The 23,272-nt window shown below is 36.8% G+C and overlaps 1 protein-coding gene and 1 pseudogene across 1 annotated transcript; one reads left to right on the forward strand and one right to left on the reverse strand.

Annotated features, from left to right (window-relative positions):
- Positions 1-5,211: 5,211 nt before the first annotated feature.
- LOC131768464 (uncharacterized) lies at positions 5,212-14,747 on the reverse strand (annotated as a pseudogene).
- Positions 14,748-19,367: 4,620 nt separating this feature from the next.
- Positions 19,368-20,556, forward strand: LOC136279168 (nuclear apoptosis-inducing factor 1-like). Its single transcript, XM_066162699.1, has 2 exons — positions 19,368-19,751; positions 20,449-20,556. The coding sequence occupies exons 1-2, from the start codon at positions 19,368-19,370 to the stop codon at positions 20,554-20,556; spliced, it is 492 nt and encodes a 163-aa protein (XP_066018796.1).
- Positions 20,557-23,272: the final 2,716 nt, after the last annotated feature.

Raw genomic sequence — 23,272 nt, forward strand, 5'->3', positions numbered from 1 at the left:
TTACTGCATTTCAAGGCTCACCAAGTTAGGTTAAATTTCCCACCAAGTCAGGTCAAATTTCCTACGCGATGGGGTGTTGCTGTAACTCTAGTCCTATTGCCCTACAAATTTGTCTAATGCTGAACCTTTTTTTTCATATTATTTTAATTCGCTTACTTATTTATTATTATTATTTTTTTCATTTCCACACAACGTCAAAACTGAATGTTGTCTGCAGTTAGGTTGACCAGTTTAAGGTAATCCAAACTAAACCAATCTAATGGAGGTGGATGAGCTGTACCAGAAATAACGCTACGGCCGCATTCCATATTATTTTCTCAACAACGATCTCTGTTATGCTGGCTAAATTTCTGTCGCTCTATGGACTGTGGTATTTGCTACAACCTCATTCCTCGTTGAACTTTGGAGACTATTTTTCTCTCTTTGTTGGCGATAATTCTGATAAAATCATTATTTCTGGATCTATCTTTCCCCATAACTTAGTTATCTATCTACGTCATGGCTTTTTTCACCCTCGAATTAAGGTTGAATGTGTCTTGTATCATATCCTATTCTTTGCTGTTCCTTGACATGTGCCTCAGGTGACAACAATGAAACTGATGACCTGACTAACAGAACGGCAAAAATATATTAGTGTGAACAAAGCTTCACCTTAACAAACTCCTTTTTTTTCTCTGTTGGTTCAACTAATTAATTATAGTCTTACTCTTGTGTTCTATACTTAACCGTAAACTAGCAAGTGCATACGTGAATTCCCTGAATTTGCGATTCAATATTACCCAAGAAAGTAAAGAGAGATTGTAGGCTTTTTAGAAAGTGGAAGTTCCAATTAGTTAATAGAGAAGATTGTGGGAATTTATTTAGAAAAATGCCGTTATTAGCGTTGTTCTCGAACTGATCGTGGAGCGTATGTTAAGTGTGTTAGGGAACTGTTATGTACGACTGAAATTGACGAGAATTCCTATTCGACATTTTTCCAGATTCTCGATATGTGAGCGGAGCACAGTACATAAGGAAGTGGGCTAAGAAACAACTGTTTGTTTGAATCCTATTACAGGATAACTAAATACCTCCAAATTCGGGGCAAACAGAAAGAAATTATTTCAAACAGTTTCCTGGCTTAGCATGTGCGGCGATGTTACGATGGAAAAGTATTTTAACTTATCGAAAACCCTCTTTGGTAAACCGAATGAACACCAAAAGAGAGTTTTATTTTGGAAACTCAACGAAAGTTTTCGCCTATTTAAAGTGTGAGAGTGACTGGAACGAGATAGGAACCGAATCAAAATCATTAAAAGGCATGTTTTCTTAAGGCTAAACACTTATGCAAGGCAGAATTTTCGGAATGAGCCATTACACTGAGTTGACTGTCACAAGATTTTATGCATTTTTTACTGTTTTCTACAATAATATAGTTACTAGCATGGACAACAGCGAGCTTTCGTAGGTCTCTTTCATGGAACTGTGTTTTGCTTGTTTTTCCAGATATTTTGAACTAATTCCACTGTGATAGAGAGATTCCCATTCAATTTTGTTCTCAAGTAAGGTTACAACGCAAAGCCATGGCGAACGAAAAAATGCGCCCTTGACGGACGATTTATCAGCGTAAGTACTAGTGCAGCTCAGCTAATATTAATCACGTAACCGTCAGATATCATAGCAATTAGTAGCAAACGTTTACATGTTTAATGGGCATCAGTGGAGGCCTAAATGGTCTCTCAGCATGGCCTCCTGCAGCGTCAAATAGGTTGAAATATAGCTGCTAGGTATACTATTGGATCGAAAAAGACCTACATTGTGACATATGTGGGCAAATACACTTGTTTCCCTTATGTTTGTTTTAACGTAAGAAAGTTGAGTATATTTACACTTTGTCTTGTCTACTGTGGCAAGCAAAAGACTTGAGGTGGGTTGAATGACCTTTTTCGCATCATGACTTTTACTATTTATTAATTTTTTTAATTTATTTTAAAATACTTTATTTTCGCGAAAACTCACCAAAGCTGTCTCTAAGTGTCAAAAACTCATGGAGATTCAGCAATTTGAGTGATCAGAGAGAAACTTGACATTTCTTCAAATGACGAACATCTTAAGCTTTTGCAAGACTTTCTTAAATTATTCCGTGGGAAATGACATTTGACAAAAATATAAATTAAAACAATCAACAACGATCATAAAAAAATATAACAGGGTAAGCGAATGAGGTTTTCTCATTTCTTTAACGTTTTTCCCTTCGGTCTTTCATGACAAAATCTCCCACCGGCTGTTTTCACGAGGCTTTATTCAGACCTTCAATTTACATTCTGGTCAGGTTTCGTGAGCATCGGTTGCGTAGGTAATACACGGTGGTTCGTTGCTAGGTTTTTCCTCCTGGAAGCGCGGGCGCGTGAATGTCTGCGGTAATTGCCATTAGTGTTCCAACGTAAAGCAAGATGGCGGCGAATTTAAGTGTAGTCGTGTTCGATTTAAGAGACCAAACACATTTTTCAGAGAGGGGAAAAACATTTTGGAACGCAAGTGAACTGGAGCTGAAGTTTTCTTTTGAGCGGGAGTGGATAAAGGCGGTCAGGCGGGCAAAAAGACGACCAAACTATGGTATAGGGAAGATGAATAGGGGACTGGAAGAGGTTTGCAGCAACAAACTTGAGCTTTGTGGTCCACTGGTATCGTAGCAGCCAGAGATCTTCAAGTTAACTTCCTCCTTTCACTTGGGTCTCCAGCAGGCTAAAGTTTGAGATACGCTCAAGCCTATTCCATAAACAAGGAAGAAAGAAAAAAAAAAAAAAAGGAAGAAAGAAAAAATCCCTGATGGGAACTGCAAGAATGAGAAACAGAAAACGAGTTACAACAACTGCAATATAATGTAATAGAATATAAAACGAGGTGAAGATGTAGAGGTGGAAAATTACAATAACGTAGACATAATAGAACAAATCAGGGAGATTATCGAAAAACTAAGACTTAAACTTGCTTCCGTCATAAATGGACTCGGAGGAGCTCCTTATAAAAATTACTGCAACGTCAGTGAAATTAATAATGCCCTCGACAGGGGAATGATTGAGGAATCAATCAAGGACACAGCTAGCACTTGCCAACTAGTTTACCCAACCCAGTCGTAGCAAAAGGCATCGACTCCTTCGCCACCAGATTCTAATAGCGCGAATAGAACCTAGCGCTTAGTTTAAAGCTGTGGGAATTTGCAAACCGATCGACAGAATGGGGACCCCAGATACCATCCACCTGAGTGAAAAAATGTGGGGAGACCTCCCAGTCATCGCAATCAATGAACCTGCCAACCGCGTGCTCGTTAAGGGATTTAGACACCCAGTCTACTTTGAGATCAATTGTGTTCTAGAGAGCTAATCTAAAGACGGACAAAGCGATTTTGTGAAGATCATGATCTGGCTTCATGCTACCTTTGCGAATGATGAGGAGATCTTGCGATTATCCATAAACCGCAGGCTGCATAATTAGCCTGCAGAAATGGCAGATAAGCGGGGCTGAGAATGAAAACCGACAACTGGAAGACTTGCCACCGGCCGATTTTTGCCGTTTACCTGAAAGACTTCTTCTGTCGGCAAGGACAAAGTCAGTAAATGAGAATTTTGTAAATTGAAAATTACGACCATTGCTATTTTTGTAATCACGATTCCACGCATTTTTCCATCTTAAGAGTCAGCGCCAACGCTATCTACGATCTGTTATTCGAGGATTGTGGATTCTTTTATTTTCATTCATTAATGAAGTCGGCTTTTCTTGTCAATAAAGGGCTATTGTGTTTATATGATAAACAAAGTAATGCCTGGTTGCTTGTAGATATGCAGTTTCTCTTCTCGTGTTCAAGTCGAAGAGAAATTCCATATCTACGCGCGCCCATGTATTATTCTCTACATCTCAGAATATTGTAAGGCCACCCCCAATTTTTTTTTTTTGGATATTGCTATTCCTTAATAAGATCTACTTTGCTTGCATAGTCACTTGCATGAGCATTACAATATTTTGAACGAATACAGCGTTTTTTTGTTTCTTTTTTTAATTCAGCAGGGCGACAGTAGGGGTAGGAAATAAACGACAGAAATTTAAGCCCGGTTGCATTTCGGTTAGTTTCGTGAGTTCGGCTACTTTGTTCATGCAAAATAGGAATACATGTGGGCGTTCAGTAGGCTTTGAGCTCAGCCGTGCGGATGTTGTAAGAGACAGGAAGAACGGAATTTTGAGCGACTAAACGCCACTGACACCTTTATATGCAACACCAGGAAAACAGGTGTGAAAAAATGGAATTAAGAATACATGTTATTAATTCTAAATGTGTCATTCTTTGACACATGAATTACGATTCTAATCGAGCACGGTAATTATTAGTATTTAATGAGGAAAAGTAACAACAATATTTAAAAGACATTAAATGGACACCTGTTTCTTCCTAGCTTACTGTGAGAGGAGGAAACTAGGGGTGACCTCTCAGTTTACGCTCATCGATATTTAACATGCTGATAATTATTTAACTTACAGAACATTTATGGAAAAGGATTGAAATTCTCTCTTGTCTTCGGATTTACGGTCATTACGCTTATCACGGACGGTCAATACCCCCCGATCTCGCTGCATTACCTTGGTCAGAAATATTTTCCCGTTTTTCCTCTCACTTACTTATTTCATAAATTAAAAACTATTAACCTCAGTGGCTAGAGGTGGATATTTATCGAGCCGCGAATCCCGCGCGAGTTTCTCGGAGGTGGGGGGCAAAAGATATTCGTAGTTCGAGCAGTCAATCAGGGCGTGCCTTCAACGTTATCCACTGAATCAGTACTAATCAAACAATTGCAATTCCCTCGATTGTGATTGGTTTCGAAAAACTTCTATTTAACCCCTTATTCATTCGCTAAGCTGTTATCGGACAGTTCACTTGGAGGAGCCAATCATATTCAAAATTTTAGTTTAAATCAACCAATCCCAGCCCTTGTTTCAATCGCCATTGAAACAGTGTGCAGACTTAGACTTTTCATGCAAATTTTCCCTTTCTTTGATAACCTGGCTATTCTTGGACCCCACTCAGTCCTATTACCATTACATATGCTAACTCAATTATTACACTTCACACTTCTAACGAGTTATAAATAAATCTCCTCTCACATTGCAGATAAATTTGATTCTCAAATTTTATTTACGGACATATATGAATACACATATACACATTAAGATAAAAAAAAATTATCCTAGGCAATCCGGCTTGATCTTCATTTCGGCTTTGGTGATTTTATGTTGAGGCTCATCAGGCTTATATTGACTCCACAGTGCCCATCTTAAACCGTCTCTTTGTCTGTATTGACCGTTAAGGTTGGAGTTACCACAAGTTGCTTTATTGGGATACCACCAAGCTCCAAATTTCTTAGCACAACCGTGCTGCGTGTCTTTGTCCATTGTAAAAAACCAAGCGTTGCGGTTGTAATCAAAAGAATCACTTGCGTTTCCTACAGAGCGAGAAGAAAAGAAAAAAATAATTAAAAAAATCAACAGAATCATAACGGCATTTATTAAACGCTCAATTTCAGTCGGCTGAAAAAAGGCTCGTATCACAGTTAATTTTTGAAGACAAAATAATGACTTTAGTTGACTTTTCAATCTAATGAGCCAAATTGATATTGTTTGCCTACAACGTAAGAAAAACTGCTTCGAAACACTGCGAAATTATTCAGATTTCATTACAATTCGACTGTCATCGCTTTCAGTATAAAGCTAATTTTCAAAGCCTAAACATCCAGTTGATAAATTGATTCATTTTTTCAGACTTTGTATGAATGATAATAATCATCACCCAACAGATGTGAATACCTGTTAAAACACTTCCAATAGTTAAGGCATAATCTTTTAATTCCGGTTCAACAACGAACAAGTTGTACTCTTCGAAAACTCGTTGAATGCCCTGGGTGAGGTTAAATTCCAAATCTACTCTAAGTTTTTTCTTTGTTCTCCAAGTGAGGCGGTTTATTTTGTCCAGTCCTAACCAAAACTCGCCATTCAGGTTACCGAAGCCACGCTTGAAGTCACACCAGCTACGATCAAAATTTACAGAGCCGTCCATTCTCTTCTGGATCACTGTCCACCCTCCTCCACCTGTGCTCTGGTCACAGTACACATCAAATGCACTTAAACCATCAGGATAAATCGTGTAGACACCGCTGGTTGTATTTCCAGCCTTGTAAAGCTCAGCACAATTAGCTGTAAAAAAATATGATAAGTCAAAAAATTTAACGGACACAGTCAAAGCCAAGTTTCAATGGAAAGTTTTATCGAGAAAAGTAGTTCCATGTAGGTACTGCTGTATGGGAAATATAACTTCTATGCAAGGAAACAGAAATAATGAAGTACTCACCCGCAGATGATGTGATTGAACGACTCAATATTTGATTCCTAGTAGCCAATGTTAGGAGCAAAAAAATCTGGAGAGACAGTGGCATTGTTCGAATGTTGAATCCACCTTAGACTTAAACTTCTGAAAGTAATGAGTGCTAAGTTATGATGGCAGAACTGCTGCAGCCAACTGAATTTATACTCCCTGATGTTAACCCATTTTTAAGGAAGAGAATACTTGTCAGTGCTAAACAGCTATTTTAGTACAACGCACTCAACAATTTAATTTTAGATAGTTGCTTAAACAGAAGTTCAAGGATCTCTTATTATGGCCATGCGGATGCTTAGTGGAAGGAACAAAAAACATCCCACGCCTTAAATTTCGTTTTTGAAGAAACTATTGCTCAATATTTAGACTTCCAACGTTCGCGACTGTTTCCTCTTTTAACTATGCTCAAGAAAATATGAACATACATGTTTGATGCTTCATGTTACTGAACACAAATTAATTTTATGATTATAAAGCTTGATGCTTCGTGTTCCTTTTTACAATTGTTTAATTTAATATCTGTAGGTTCAAACGGTGGATTTACTCTTCAGTAAGAATTTGCTCCGAAAGGAGAACATATGTTCATAAAGGCCCTTACTTCACCTCGTAATATAGGTAACCAGCTCTTTTTCTCCTTTTTTTTTTTTGTTCAAAAATTTTCATTTGACCAAGTCAAAAAGAAAAAAAAATTATGTCCAGGTTTTATTTTGGATTCATAGTGATATTATTGGTTCTCGGTGTAATGTTGCCAGAATATACAACAATTAAGATGAAATTGTTTAGTGTTAGTCAGTGGAAGATTGATGATGTCTTTCCCATATTTTCTACAGTGCAGTGGACACTCTTTGAAGTTGACTTAAGTTAAAAAAAAAAATAAAAAAAAAAAAACATAAAAAAAAAAACGCCAGCTGTTTTCAAATAGCGGGGTGTGAACTTCTAACTAAGTAAAACTCAACATGCTATTCAAGGAAGTAAAACAGGTCAAGGCCCAAATTAAAAATGAGTTAAGAATGCCAGCTGTTTCCAAGACTGAACCTTAGTGGGCGAGAATTTCAAAGTTGACGGATGCAATTAAACACAAGATACCAGGATGTGGAGAAGATTAGGATGTTGGCCCACTTATTTTTCGTATTCACTGAAGCCTGATGGAGAATTGATACTTCCGCCAATGGTACTGACTAGGTCTAGCCAGGTTTTAAAAGAGGGATCGTAATGTTTTCCTCGTTTGTCTTATCGATGAAATGAAGCCTTTATGTCTAGGGTTCGAATTCGAATGGGCGACTTATTTAGTATTTGTTCACGAACCATTGAATAAATTTGAATGTCTTGAAAAGAAGAAAAAAAACACCACGGGCAGTTAGCATTTTTTAATGTTCTGTTTTCAAAAAACAAGAAAGAAGAAAAGAAAAGAAAGAAAACCAAAATAAAAGTTAAAAAAAAGGGAAACAGATAATCTCCACTAAGAAAAGAAAAGAATACATCAAGTGCGAATCAAGTGCTATTCAGAAATGACGAGCTAAACTGCCGAATTTTTTTAGGGTCAACTCCAACACGGCTGTTGATCGAATTTCTAAGTTAATATGCTTATTTTTCCGGGTAGCCCAAAAATTGCCATCCGCCTAAAGTCTACCGATAACAAAGCAAGAAAAGAGTACTCGTAGTAAAGGATAATTCAAGAATAAGGTTTTATTCAAAGAAGGGCTAAATCTTCTGTTGTGAAGCAAAAGCGTACGAATATCTTTCGTCTACGAAGCTAAAGGTGGATAATGATTATCCCTTGGCCGCCGATTTTTCTCTGACCAAACGTTATTACAAGCGACTAGCTTCTCATGAGACACACGCCCTGAGTATTGCTTGGATCAGCAATATCTTAAGCCCCATGTGAGTTAACGAATTAGATATGATTTTTTAGTTCGCTAATTATAATATAAGGGAGGATGCTTTTCGTCTCGGCGAGAACTGGAAACGACATGAAAACAGGTGCAAGGGGTAGAAGTAGAGAACTTCCTTTGTTAATATGACATTCACAATGTTCTATTCTTTGACACAAAAATTATTATTACTCAATGAGAATAAAAGGCATAGTACAGTGTAAAAGGTGTAATTAGGTACCTCTCCATTTCTGAACTACTAGTTTAAGAAGCGGTAACCAGAGGTGAATTTTCAGTTCATTTTGCTCTACGTCTAACTTTTGGTAAAAATTAAAAACTGACTTCACCTTTTCTTATTGTAAAAGAACTTCTTCTGATTAAATTGTGAATTCAAAGTTTCCTTGCGTCAACTGCTGTGTTGGTAGGGCAAAGTCGTTAGTATTTTTTCTGTGTTCTCCAGTCTTCTTCATATTTCGTGAAGAAAAAGTAATCAAAGTGCTCTGTGAGCAAACTCGTGAATTGACAGATGACTTACATGATTTTTTGGATTATGTTTAATGTTATCTGGTTTGGTGAATTGTGTGATTGATTGTCATATTTAGAGCACGGACAGTAGTTCAGTGTTCTCTAATGTAGCAAAGAAACAAAGTAACGTTGGGATAAGAAGGCATTACAACCGAAATGATCATGATGTCATGTGTTTTAAACACATCATTTTTGTTTCTGGTTCAAAAGAAAATGTTGGAAGTAAATGTGGGTGAAAAGTGAAATTTACTGTCTATCATTGTAAATTTTGGAAAATAAAGGCAATATTGTCTTAATGAAAACATTAATGATTCCCTCTTTATCATATGGGACAAACGGGAACGAGTTTTGAGTGATATAACTAAGCCCAGACTGCCACCGTCATTTTTGATTTCCGCTTGGGTAGATTTTGGTCACGTGCTAGGCAACGCATAATCAAGAACAAGATAGAATTTCATTTCAGGCCTATTTATCAATTTTGTGGTAACCAATTTTCGCATTTTAGTGCGTAATATTTATTTTGAATCTTCAAATTGTCTTGAAACCTAAAAGAAAATTGTTCTTTAAAAATTCACTGAAAATCGGTAGCCAAAATTGTTTGTTTGTGTTATTTGACTTTCGTGTTAACCTGTAATTTCGTCTGTCGCCGGCAACTTTTTTCCCCAATCTCACGCCATAACAGGAAAAGCTTTTGAACACCTCTAAACTCGGGAGCGCTTCGGAGAAAGTGATATTTTTAATGAATCTTCGGATTGTTTTCAAGTTCAAGAATTGTAAATTAAAATTTTTATGAAAAACGAAGGTTGTTCTCTTAATTCAGTGTGAATCCTCGCACGCCTGCCAGTCGCTGGCGCCGCTTGTTGAAACTAAAAGGAAAAAAAAAATTATTTTAAGATTATCACTGCCTTCTTTTCACCGCACCACTATTCTTAGCAACAAAGGCTGCCATTTCGCTTGTTTATTACTCGCCAAAAACTATCAAATGCACTCAAAAGCCTAAAATCGAAAAAAAGTTTATAGGAATCGACCAATCGAGCGAGCGAGCGAGTGCCATTCTCCACATCATATCTACAACTCCCTCTTGCGCATGCACGCAATTCACGAGTTAAAAAGGAAAAACGCTTGCATAGGTTCCGGCCCTATGAAGTGAAGTGTTAAAATTTGAACTTCCACGGCTATCATCAGGATTCGTAGAAGTCGGAATCTTTCTACGCGTTTTTAGAATGGTCCTCTTTGTACTTTTATAAACTGAGCCTCGTTATATTCATGACGAGAATTATTGGCATTTCCATCCGAGAAAAATACGCTGAGTTATCAAGGTATTTGAAGGCAAATCATTCTTTTCAACGGCCTTTATGATTCAATGCGCAGAAACCTTTTCTTGAAATTCATCAAATAACGGTTGTTTAGAAAACCATTCAAACTAAATTGCTGAAATGTGCCGAAGTAAACGGCATGAAATCTTTCAGTATGTACATATACCGACTGAAAGAAATTATGCCGTTGACGGCGTAAAATCTTACAGTATGTATATTTATCGACTGAGTCGAATTACGCCGTTATTTAATGGCTAAAAATCTTACAGTATGTGTTCCATCGACATAGCCAAATTACGCCGTTACTTAACAGCGTAAACTCTTACAGTATATAGATATACAGACCGGAAGAAATTACGCCGTTAGTTAACGGTGTAAAATATCACAGTATATATCACCAACTGAGCCAAATTACGCCATAAGTTAACGGCGTAAACTCTTACAGAATATAAATATACAGAATGGAAGTTTGTTATTTTGTCGCCCTTTATGAGAAATGCGATACAACTAGACAGATGAAAGATATCAGATTACCTATAGTAAACGTGTTACTCATGCAGTGAAAATGGTGGATAGTTGTTCGAGAGAAAATGGAGTCCTGTGCACTGTAGCACGATCATGGTTATTGTTCCTTCATGACGGGAGTGAGTGGAAAAATTTTTAATCAAATATTGCTTGAGTTGTTGATGAATTGCACCAAACATTTTGATTTGAGCAGTTCTTTAACGGTAAGCTGTGTTGCAAGATTTATGTATTGTAGAGTGTGCCGATTATATTTTCCTGGATTGGTTTGCTCGGTGCTATCTCTAGATGAATGTCTGATTAAAATTAACTATGGGCGATTTTGTGTGTGTTTTCGATGCCTGGAGAAAGTGATCTTGTGGAGTCGTTTGTGTTTGGCCAAGGACGAATTCAGATACCATCGTTAGCATGCTTATTTGATTTTGTTATCTGGGACAAATGATTTACGGAGGTAAGTTAATATGATGTGATTTACTAACGTCAAAAATATATAAAGTCGAAGGAACACTTTTGGTCTCGATCTGCATTTTTTTCAACAAAATAAACACATACTGCTTAAAAAGATGATAATACGGACCACGTGCAAAGCTGTCAATTATTTCTCGAATGTTGCGCGTATCAAATATTTGACAGTGACATCTCATTTGCATCTAAATCTAATTTTATTACGTTGGTAAAATCTGTACAGACATCACACCAACCAACTCGCGCGCAAATTGAGAAGACTATATGAAGGCTCTAAATTATATTAAGATCGATTTTGATCAAGAAATTGGCCAAATGGTGTTAGGAAGATGAGATCATATGAAAGTTTCTTATTACCTTTATTGATTCTTAAGTCGCTTTAGCGAGCTAAAACTAAAACATTGCTAAGCTTTAGACCGATTTTGAAACAGTTCGCCCTAAAATTGTTATTGCAATAATCAACATTAAGACAACAACTGATAACTATCTGATTAAGGAAACATTGCAGAGGAAACTAAACGTAACCTAGTCGATCTAAGATAGCCTTAGACAAAAGTAAGCATTTTCTTTCGGTATTGACTAAATACATGGCACGGGCTTTGAACATAGGTATTTCCTGCTTCTACTTCACTCCAAATCTGCCAGTGAGTTTGTTTTCTTTTATGTTAGTACATGTCCTCTGAAATTGATGAATCAAAGAAAAGAATTGAAGAAATGACAGGTTGAATCTAGAGATGATGCTCAGTTATTCCAGCAAGAGCTAATTAACATATACCTACAGAGAGATTGCCGCATTCTTTAATTTTTGCAGCCATTTTTCAGAGCATTTGACAGCCACATGAAAACTGGGCGGAACTCCAATTCCAACAAGAGACAAACTCCTTCGTTGTTCCACACCAGTGCAAAAAAAATCCTGCAAATAGCTGTTTTTATTTTTTTTTTTTTTCAGTTCTTATTTGTTCACATAAAAGTACATATATAAATAAACATTTTTAAGCTTACAGTTCTTCCGAGCACTGATGGGGACTGGGCATCTGGTTCAATTTAACTTTGTATAAGATATCTAACTAATGTGAACTCATCTGTTGCTAGTTTAAGTTACTATATAACTCATGTTTGATGGTGTCAGTTTTGAACTTGAGCCAGCTTGGAGAAAAAAGAGAGAGAGAGCAAAAAAAAACAAAAAATAAAAAAATAAATAATAAAAAATAAAAAAACCTGAAACGCGTAAAATAAAGAAAAAAATTATAATAATTTAATTCCTTCCCTTGACATTGTACATTTGTACGAGTTTGCACCAAACATTAGAACCATCTAACAATTTATTGCATTTTGAATTCACATTTTTGATTAAATCCATAATACTTATTTCTCAGTAGAGTGCATTCAATAAACACAATTATCAAAAGGTCTTGATAGAAGCAGATATGTAACGAATTTTAAAAATGAACGACACTTTTTAAAAACATGTTTCGACAGTTCTTCTGTTATCTTCAGTTCTGATTATTAGAGAGAATCATGTAGATTACGCTTCCACGACTTTTCAACTTAAAATCAAAGAAGCTATCTACATTCAGTGGGAGAAACCTATACTTAATCATCAACTTTATCATGTTAATTTCAAACTTTCCTTGTAAAGGCATACATTATTCTGTTACTATTGTTTGTCCTGTCCAATCAGCAGTCTGTTACATGCTTTGGATTCAACGTTGTAATTTGTATCATTCAGAACTAAAGATGACGGAAGAACTGTCGAAACACGTTTTTAAAAAGTGTCGTTCATTTTCTTAAAACTACAACGTTATAGGATAAAGCAGTTAATGGCATCAAAAAGTCGAACAAAACTTTTATCTTATTCACTTCAGTAAGAACGAATGGCTGCTAATGAATCGCACCTTTTCACTTACAAAAATAACGCCGATGTGCAAGAGCTAAACGAAAGATGAAAACAGTTGGCAGTTACATTTATACGATAACAATAGATTATTAGAGTTGATATTCCCTTTGACGCTAAAAAGAGTAATGATCTTATATCGATTGATAGAGGTACGCACAACAGACAACAGGTACCAGGAAAAAAAAAGAAAACAAAAAAGCAAAAAAAACTTAAGCTACGCCATGATTGCTTGTCTCCCTTGCAGAAGGTTTACGCCACCACGTTCCAATATTCTTAATGATCATGTGTCTAGTAAGTCTATATGAAAAATAGCAGTCATAGCACTCATCGAGCAATGTCAATCCTTTAGGCTTTTGATCGCAAAGTGCGCTCATTTTTTCCCTGAAGAAATATAGATAAGGGAGTCAAATAGAGTTGTTCTGAGCCATTTGAGGTGATACAATTCACACAAGAACCAAAAACAGAACAACAAAAACAAAATAAAAAACAACAACAACGATATTCAGAAATTGGTCAAAAATTCATCCCTTGACGCGGGATTTTGTGTCTCCGACTGCTTGGAAGGGTAAATAATACTTGCTTAACGCGTTTGAGCTAGCAAATTGACGCGTAGGTAGAGCACTCTTTACCGATAAATATATCCTAATCAACTTTAACGGGGTCGTTTCTAACGTTAACACCGAACTTTAATGGTTTTACATTTTTGACAGATTTAGTCTTGTACGGCCAATCAGATTATTTGAAATATTATATCAAAGATTCTGATTGCCTTATTGTAGCGTACTTTATGAGAGTATAGAGCATGCTAACGACACTGATGTTCACTTTGGAATTAAAATTTATTTTGAAAATTGAAATTAATGCGCTTGAAAGCCTTGACTGTGCTCTGTTCTGTTGTAAAGCACGCAGGAAGCGGTCAGAGCACTTAAGAAGTGCATATGCTTGAACGGATGCACATATATATATATGGATATACGGATGCACATATATATATATATATATATATATATATATATATATATATATATCTATATCCAGTTTTTTTGTTTAGTCCATATGGCTGAATGGAGTTTAATGTTCTTTGCCAGAAAATCTCTCTTTCTCTAAGGACTTCTTTCTTTTTGTCAGTCTCTAAATGATCTTTTCTGATTTGCTCTCTAATGGTTATGGTAACATTATTGTCAAAGTCGTGAGTTCGTTTGTTATGTAAAAAGTGTTCAGTGAGTTCGCAGCTACTCACTCCCTTTTTAATATGGTTTCTATGATTGTTTAACCGTAGGTTAAATGCCGTTTCGCTTTTGCCAATGTATCGAAGTTTGCAAATGTTGCACTCGATTATGTAAATGATCCATGACGATTGGCAGTCCATTGTATGAAATATGGTAAAGGTCTTGTTGTTATTGGGACTGGTGAAAGTTGTGGTCTGGTTGATCTTTTTACACCAACTACGCTTCGTTCTTTCACATGCTCTACATCCCTTTGGTATAATTTTGAGGTGTTTCATTTACAAATATTGAACGCACAAGTCTGTCTTGTAGACTTTTCGGTCGTCGGTAGGCGACTAAAGGTGGCTTGTTGAAAATGAGTGATAATCTTTCTTTTGATTGGAGAAAGTTCCAATTTCGTTTAGCAATTTCTGCAATAAAGATGGTATGGGGGTTGAATGTAGTAACTAGAGGAATTCGGTCTGTTCGTTCACGTTCTTTGGTCTGTAAACATTCCTCTTGAGTCAATGTTAGGACTTTCTGCATTTCGTGGATAACTTTGCGTTGTACATAACCACACGTTACAAAGAAATCCGAATATTCCAGGATTAGTTTCTTCAATGTGTCTGTTGAAGAGCATATTCGCCTCAACCTCAAGGCTTGACTGTATGGGATGCTCCGTTTCAGATGAGGTGGATGTGCTGATGTCCAGTGGAGGTATGGATGAGTATCAGTTGGTTTCTGATAAACATCTGTACTAATGTTGCCTTGATTATCCTTTAGAGCGGTCGTATCAAGGAAATTCACTGAATGTGCAGAGATTTCGTGTGTAAACTTGATTGAGGATGCTACACTGTTAAGGTAATTTATGAAATCAATCAAAGAGTCTTGATCACTTTTCCAGATAAGGAATATATCATCTATAAAGCGTACCCAGAGTATAATATGGTCTACCCACTCTGTTTGGTACACGAATTTTTCTTCAAGTCTTCCCATGTATACGTTTGCAAAGTTGGGTGCGACTCTGGTTCTCATGGCTGTTCCTTTGATTTAAATGTAGTGTTCATTGCCAAAGGTAAAATTGTTAAGTTTGAGAACCTTCTCGAGGAGACACGATAATGTTTTCGGTGATGGCTTATTCTGATGGTTCGTTTTGCCCAGCTCTTCCTCCGTAATAGTGAGTCCTTCGTCTGTGTCTATATTCGTATATAGGCTTGATACGTCCAGTGTTGCTAAGTAACACTTTTCGGGTAACTTGCCCAAAGCCCGTATTCGCTTAATGAAGTGTGCGGTATCTTGTATGTATGACGGTAGCTTTTCTGCTATAGGTCTCAAAAACTCGTCCACATAAGCTGATAGCTTCTCCGTGTGGCTGTTTACGGAGGATACTACTAGTCTCCCTGGATTGTTAACTCTGTGTATTTTGGGGAGCATATAGAATATAGGAGTTCTTGATTGTGCTGGTCTTAAGAGTTTAGCTACTTCTTCTTCTGATTCCCCGTCGTCCATAAGTGTGTCTAAGCACTGGTTTATGAGCTGTTCGTGTTCAAGAGTGAGATCTCTTCCTACTCTCTTGTAATATACTTCATTGTCTAGTTGGCGTTTAGCCTCTTTTACATAGTCCTTTGTATTCATGATGACCGTAGCTCCGCCTTTATCTGCGGGCTTGATGATTATGTCCGTGTTATTGCTTAGTCTATGCAAAGCTGCTCCCTCACGTTTGGTTAGATTATTACGTGGAGATCGTAGATTGTGCAAAGTCTCATCACTGATTTCTTGCCTTAATTTGTCAATATATGTATTAAGGTATGGTTCCCTTGAGGTCTAGTATACACCTTGCGCTCCATCTGGTTCAATTTTTGAAGAATCGATGGTTGGTATCCAGGGCCGTCTATTACGTCTTCTATAGTCTCAGGAGTGTGGTATTCTTTAAGGGTTAGTCTGCGGGCAAAGGCATCAATGTCCTTACTGATGTCATATTTTCCTGGTGGCGGTGGTGTTGGGCAAAAGTTAAGTCTCTTACGTAGAAGGTTTGTTTCCGACTGCGTAAGTTGAATGTCAGATAAGTTTACTGTTCGCCTATTTAAAATATTCTCTATCTGCGTGGATTTATCACGTGTTATTTCTTTGGGTTTGTCTTTACTCAGTGTCCATTTCCGTTCCAATGTCAATTTTCTGTTGATATCTTTTTGGTTTGATTTCAATCTCAATCTTTGTATCTGTTCCTGACGGGTGGGCAACCGCTTAAAAAAAATATATATATATATATATATGTGCATCCGTTCATAAGAAACTGCCTTTTACAAGAAAAGAAAGGTTCTTCACAGGTGAGCTATAATTAAAGAAATTGCTGAAAACAGGCCTGAAAACTGAAGTCAGTCCTTGACGCGATTGGAACCGTTCCTTCTAAACACTTCAACGATTCCTCTAATTGAACGAATAATAAACAAAGAGACTGTTGACTTACCCGATGGATTTCCAAGGCACAACCGGTACTTATCTTTTTCTTCTCCTTTTCCAAACCACTCATATTCAGCGTGGAGCGATTCATTCAGGGTTACTCCAAGATCCCCAAGGAGTGCTACTCCAAGGAGTCTGTTTTTTGTTTCATTTCTTGTCAAGCGACGGATCTTGTCAAATCCGAGCCAAAACTCTCCCTTGAGGTCATTGCCAAAACAATAAGTACATTTGTGTCAGCCTATGTGTGTCGCACCATCTTTTAGAGAGTAGTAATTAAAAACAAAGTTCTCTGAAGGGACAGAACGCAAGGAGATGTTATCCAATCCGATCAAATTTAAAGAGCTCACTATTCCCAAGAAAGGATATCGGGAATGTTTTCTGCTTATAGGAGGAATTCCAAGGTGCAAGGTGATAATTGTTGGGGTGACATTTTAGAGCAACTGTACATTTAATTGTCATGTGAAGTACAAGTTGATAAAAGCGAGCAAATGCTACGGTGGCCCAGAGAGGACATGCCACTTTTTTTTTTTTAATCGCGCGATAAACCTCATTTATTGATTCATACACAATGTAATCAGAAATATTAGATAATCCACACTTGTTCTCAGACACTCACAGCCATCTCCGCAAGTGTCTCTCAAGATTTCGCAAAATCAAGGTTTACTGTACTGGGCCCAGCTGTTCGAAGGCTGGTTAGCGCTAACCCAAGGTTAAATTTTAATCCGGGTTTCTTTATTCCTTTGTGGAGAAGCCTTCTCGGAATAATTTTCTCTCTTCCATTTTTTTTATAGCATAACATAATCAAATTCTTCACACTAAATTTCTTGGACGTCTATTCATCACTTCACGGGTTTATTTTAGAACCACCATCATGACCAGCTCCCAGTTGGCTTGTTAGCTCAGTTGGTAAGAGCGCTGCACCGGTATCGCAGAGGTCATGGGTTCAAATCCCGTACAGGCCTGAATTTTTTTTTTTTTCAGGCCTTATTTTCACTACTGCCTAAGTAGTGCACATCACTGCGAAGATCACTTTCATTCATGACTAAATTTCTTGTTTACGCCTTAAGATTTCACACTAAACCTGGGTTTACTTAACCCAGCTTTGAACAACCCAGCCCTGATTCGTGTCGTAGTGCTGTAGAAGAACTGCAAAGTATTTCTCAATGATCTTTTCACGAAAATGAAACGAACTATTGACCTCAAAACATACCTCCTCAAACTGTGGTAGCAATTGTAGTCCACGGAAACAACGTGCGTGACAGTCGATTATGTGAGACCTAACAATTTATCGCGCGACAGTTTAACATTTATCGGGCGATAGATTCCATTTATTGCGCAATATTTTGATTTTACCACGCGATAAAAAAAAAGAAAAAAATGGCATGTCCTCTAGGGGCCATCGTAAAATGCCCACATATCTAAAGAACTTTGCGCAGAGAAAGTTGCAATGAATCCCAAATTAATCATTTATTCAAAACTCTGGTTCCGCCAAATCTTCCATACGCTTTAGCTGTTTAAGGTGCCTCGGAATCTGACCTCTCCTGATATTTATTTCGTAATTGCTTTTTGCTGCGTGATGGGAGGGAGGGTAAAGCTTCCTTTCCTTTTCCCTCTCGCTCCCCTCGCTTCACGTGCGCGATCTTTTTCTCCCTTCCCTTTCCCTTTCTACCGCCTGCTATGCAGGCTAGGATACGAATGTTTCAAGATTTCTACTTGTGGTTTTGATTGTTAAATTATATACCAGTTTGATTGGTTTTCATTAACTCATGAAACACAGTCTATTAGCTAATCTGTAACAATCAAATTACGACAAAACAGTATAATAGAAAAACAGTGTACTGTGGAAAGTGTAATCGTTTAGTGTATTCCTAGGGTTAATGAAAACCACACTGTAACATGTCTATTTTAACAGAGCTAATACACAGTGACATAGCATAATTTTATTTCAACAAAGCCTACGACATACTTTAACATAGGTAACATAGGTACAACAAGAACTGGTGAATAACATGAACTGAACTTAACAATGATCCTTTAGTTACAGCATGAATTGCTGAATAACATGCATTGATTGATTTGGGTTTCTCAAGTTAATGGAACCACACCATAAAATGCTCATTTTAACAGAATTAACACAACATATTTCAACATAGGTAACATATGTAGTTACAGAAGGAATTGCTGAATAACATTCGCTGACTGATCAACGATCATTTGTCTCTTTCCTACATATAGGAGAAGTTTTTCAAGTTCTTCATGAGAAATATTATTTATGTTAGTATCATTGTTGACTGACACTAAGAAACTTTGCAAGCCATCATTGAGGCATGTGAATGCTTCAAGTTTACCAGTTGTTGTTTTGACATACTAGTTTGTTATTACATGCTGATTTTAACATAGACGTTTTACAGCGTTCACATGTAACTATATCTTTGTCAGCTACTACTTGAACTGTATTATTACAGACAATACAGGGCCCGGTTGTTCAAAACCGCGATTAAACTAATCACCGATTAGGCCTAATCGGCGATTAAATTTCTTAATAGTGGGTTAGTTAATCGTTGGTTAAAAACGGTTGTTCAAAGGGAGATTACTCGGTCGATTTACTAATCCGCGATTAAGCATAAAATGAATTATATTAATTAATTATAATTTATTTTGTGCCAGTTTACGTCATAAAATTGCCGGAAATTTATTTTTGTCAATATGGCTTCTCCAGCGAAGAAAGTGCGGAAAGCAAACTTTTCACCCGCTGAAATTTCCATTTTAACGGAAAAATTTGAAGAAAATATGGACATTCTTCAAAGTAAATTTACCAACAGTATAACAAATGCAAAAAAAAACAAGATTTGGGAAGAAATCTCGGAGGCGGTAAACGCCGTCGGTGTGACAGCAAGATCAACGCAGGAAGTACGAGACAAGTGGAAAAACCTCCAGAGTCACGCAAAAAGAGAATTCAGTTCCTTTAAAAGTGAACAGAAGAAGACAGGTGGTGGCCCTGCTCCCCCGAACCCATCAGAAGCCAGTTTAAAAATAATAAACATGTTCAGTGACACACCGTCATTTACTGGGTTACAGGGTTTGAAACAGGTAAGTTTATAAATGGAAACATTATTGTAATACCTCTCAATGTCCATACCTTGCATAAAATGTATACTTCGCTAACAAACACAAAGCAAAGTGAAAATTAACGGACTTTAGACTTTTGCTTCTTTCTTATTTTCTTTTACATGTACTCCCATGTAAACAAAAAAACAAATGGCGTTGAAGCGCAAAGCAATGAGGACTTGTTGGAGAGCGGAGAGAGGATGATTGCGGTTGGTTTTACGACGAAGATTATCTGCCAAAAGGTCGGTAATATACTCTATAGACTCCTTTCCAAAGCGATACCTTGCTCTTAATTCTTCGTCTGTATATCCATCTATCGTGAAACCGATGCTCCTAAACTCTCTATGCTTCCTTTTTCTTCGCCCATCAACACCAACACAACCATACAACAAGTCAGCCATGTTGTGATTTTTATTTTTTAATCTGCCGATTAAGGATTTAATCCACCTAGCGAGCAGGGTTAGATTTAACCCTTGGTTTGATCGAAGGTTAGGAATAATCGGGCTTTGAACAACAGAAACTAATCGGCGACTTAAATTTAATCGGCGATTAGCCTATTAAATCGTGGATTAGCGCTAATCGCAGTTTTGAACAACCGGGCCCAGGATGTTGCCTGTTTAACATGTTCTCCTAGACACTGTCCTTCTACAATATTATCTTTTATCTCTTTTGATGTTAGATTAATGTCATCAATGTCGTCTTGAAGCTCAACAGTGGAAGACTAATCGGCATTCAAACACTTGGTATCATCAAAAATTTTTACTGCGACACGTTTAAAGAGATATGACTTTCCTTAATCAACTTTCTGAATCGTATCTTCCCATAGTGCAAGCTTGATTCTTTCAGTGTGATCAGCAACAATGCAATCAACGTGAATATGAAAGCGATCTTCGTAGTAATGAACACTACTTAAGCAGTAGTGAAAAGAAGGCCTGAAAAAATTCAGGCCTGTATGGGACTTGAACCCATGACCTCTGTGATACCGGTTCAGTGCTCTACCAAATGAGCCAACAAGCCAACTGGGAGCTGGTCACTATGTTGGTTCCAAATAAACTCGTGAAGTGGTGAATAAACGGCTGTGAATATATGAAGGTCATATATTTGAACTGCGGATAAAGACGTGAATATGAAAGCGATCTTCGCAATAATGAACACTACTCTTACACCACTCTTTTCACTACTACTTAAGTAGTGTTCATTACTGCGAAGATCACTTTCATATTCATGTCTTTATATCCGCAGTTTAAATATATGACTTTCATATATTCACAGCCAATGCAATCAACTTTCATCAATCTTTGGCCATTGAATATGACAGGTTTACTTTCTTCATTTTTGAACATAACTTTAGCACGTACATCCACAGTTTTGAAGGGGTCAGTTGAAAAGGCTTTTATTGTAATTAAAGAAAAGGAAACATCTAGGTTTTAGGTGAAATCAGTATCTGTAGGTGCTACCTTTGCCATTTTTGTTATTTTAAATTCTTTGCAGTTATTATTAGAAAAACGTGAGCTAGGTAGTCTTTTTAAACCTGAAATTTTGATGGGGGCTTTCTGTTGTTTTGCTTGCTGTAGACTGGTTTGCTGTTTTGGATCGTAACATACTGCTCGGATCTTGTCAGCTTGTCCTGTTTGGATTGTGCAGTTAAAGAAGGGTACTCTTGATTTTTTTCCTGTCTTTACTGGAGAGAGACCATGTACATAGCCTTTGAATTCTATATCTGAAAATAATTGCAAATACAGCTAATACTCAACTACACAATAAATACAAACAGCATTGAACTTGTGGACTAGTATATAATCATATATAGATAATGTTGTAAATGTACATGTAGGTCAGGTATTTTGTTATTTAAAGCTAAAGAGCTTGGAAAGCTAAAGTTTCAGTAAATTAAAACACACTGTTCATGTGTCAGGTTTTAAAACTCCATTCTAAAATGTTATGGCATGGAGTGACTTCCTTCATCCATTATCAAAAGGATTATTTAGTAAAAGTTATAAACAACGAAACTACACAAACGATTTCAAGGATTTCTTACACATATGAATGAAAACTTCTCTTATAAAATTTTTGATCACATTGCCTGTGAAGGCATTTTAACTTAAGTTGGCATAAAAATATTCACCTTCTGCAACGTTTTTACTTGGAGATTTCCTATTGAAAATAAGAGAGAGAGATAGATTTTAGTTAAGTATACATGAAAACCCATAATTTATCCTCTATACATACTTACCCTAGTGAGGCTGAATTGGCCATGTTGTGAACAACTCTGAAATAAATTGTAAATACAATAATTATTCTAATTTTTCCTTAATAGTGCTTTGACAAGCTTTATTGATGCAATACTGGATATGCTTATTCAATTATGCAATTATGTTATTTGCTTCAAAGCAGTTTCTTAAAGCCCAAATTGCTTTGTGGTCTGAAAAATAGGTTTCTAATATTTGAAGCGTGCTTGTGCCTCTGGTAAGTTAGTGTATATATGGTCAATACAAGTATTACTGTCAGTGTTACTACAGAAAACTAACTGCCTATAGCCATTGTCTCTTATGAACAAGTTGTAAAGTGGTGTACGCCGTGAATCACTGAGCCAGTTTACATTGAAGGCGCCCATAAATATGTTAAAGTGAGTTGGTAGAGAGTTAAATGTCCTACTTCGATAACACTAGATGCTTCTCTTATTGATACTGAAGGTGATCTGTAGACTGCTACACTTGTTACATGAGGGATCATCATGAATCTCAAAATAGTTATTTCTACAATATTTCTATTAGAGCAATAGGATACTCGTGATAATAGTCAACTCGACTATACACTGCTATGCCTCCATATGGTCGTGCATTTTGTGAATGTCTTGAAGAATTATCATTTCTAAACAATGTGTATTCTTCATCTTTTATATTAAATACAAACTGTCACTGACAATTGAGAACACCTTGTATGTGAAAAATATTTACATCAGTATTTGAATACTTGAAATCTTTACGAAAATCTTCTATGTGTCTATGTTATGATCTTGCATTAGGGAAACATGCTTTAAAACTAATCTGAGACACATTATAAACTGGAGTTACTGAAAGAGACAACTTCCCTTCACCTCTTAAACGATCCATTTCTGTTTGGACATCACAACTAAACGCTATTTAATTTCACATAGATCAGTAATAAAAGGCCATCTATAGTCTTAACCCTACTAAGACCAACATAAAATGTATATGTGGTATTGCCCTTCTAGTGTCAAAGTTTACTACAATTATAGTTTTCAGTGTCACCTTGTCATCTATGAATAGCATGTACCGTTCTTGGTAAGAAGAACATCTTCCAGTAAGTCCTTTCTAGTGTCAAACTTTACTACAACTAGAGTTTTCATGTCACCTTGTGATCTATGAGTAGTTCTACAGCAGCAGGTCTAAGTGCAAATTGTTTTCTAACCACTTGTAGCGATCTATTTCTACCTACCAGGTGTCCATGAAGGTTCAATACCCTGGACATGCAACTTTCTG

This window comes from Pocillopora verrucosa, chromosome 1 (assembly GCF_036669915.1).
Source record: "Pocillopora verrucosa isolate sample1 chromosome 1, ASM3666991v2, whole genome shotgun sequence".
In the NCBI taxonomy this organism is placed as follows: Eukaryota; Metazoa; Cnidaria; class Anthozoa; order Scleractinia; family Pocilloporidae; genus Pocillopora; species Pocillopora verrucosa.

Coding starts and splice junctions, on each gene's coding strand:
- LOC136279168 (XM_066162699.1), top strand. CDS start 19,368: ATGGCTTCTCCAGCGAAGAAAGTGCGGAAAGCAAACTTTTCACCCGCT. Junction 19,752..20,448: donor GGTTACAGGGTTTGAAACAG/GTAAGTTTATAA, acceptor TTTTGATGTTAG/ATTAATGTCATCAATGTCGT.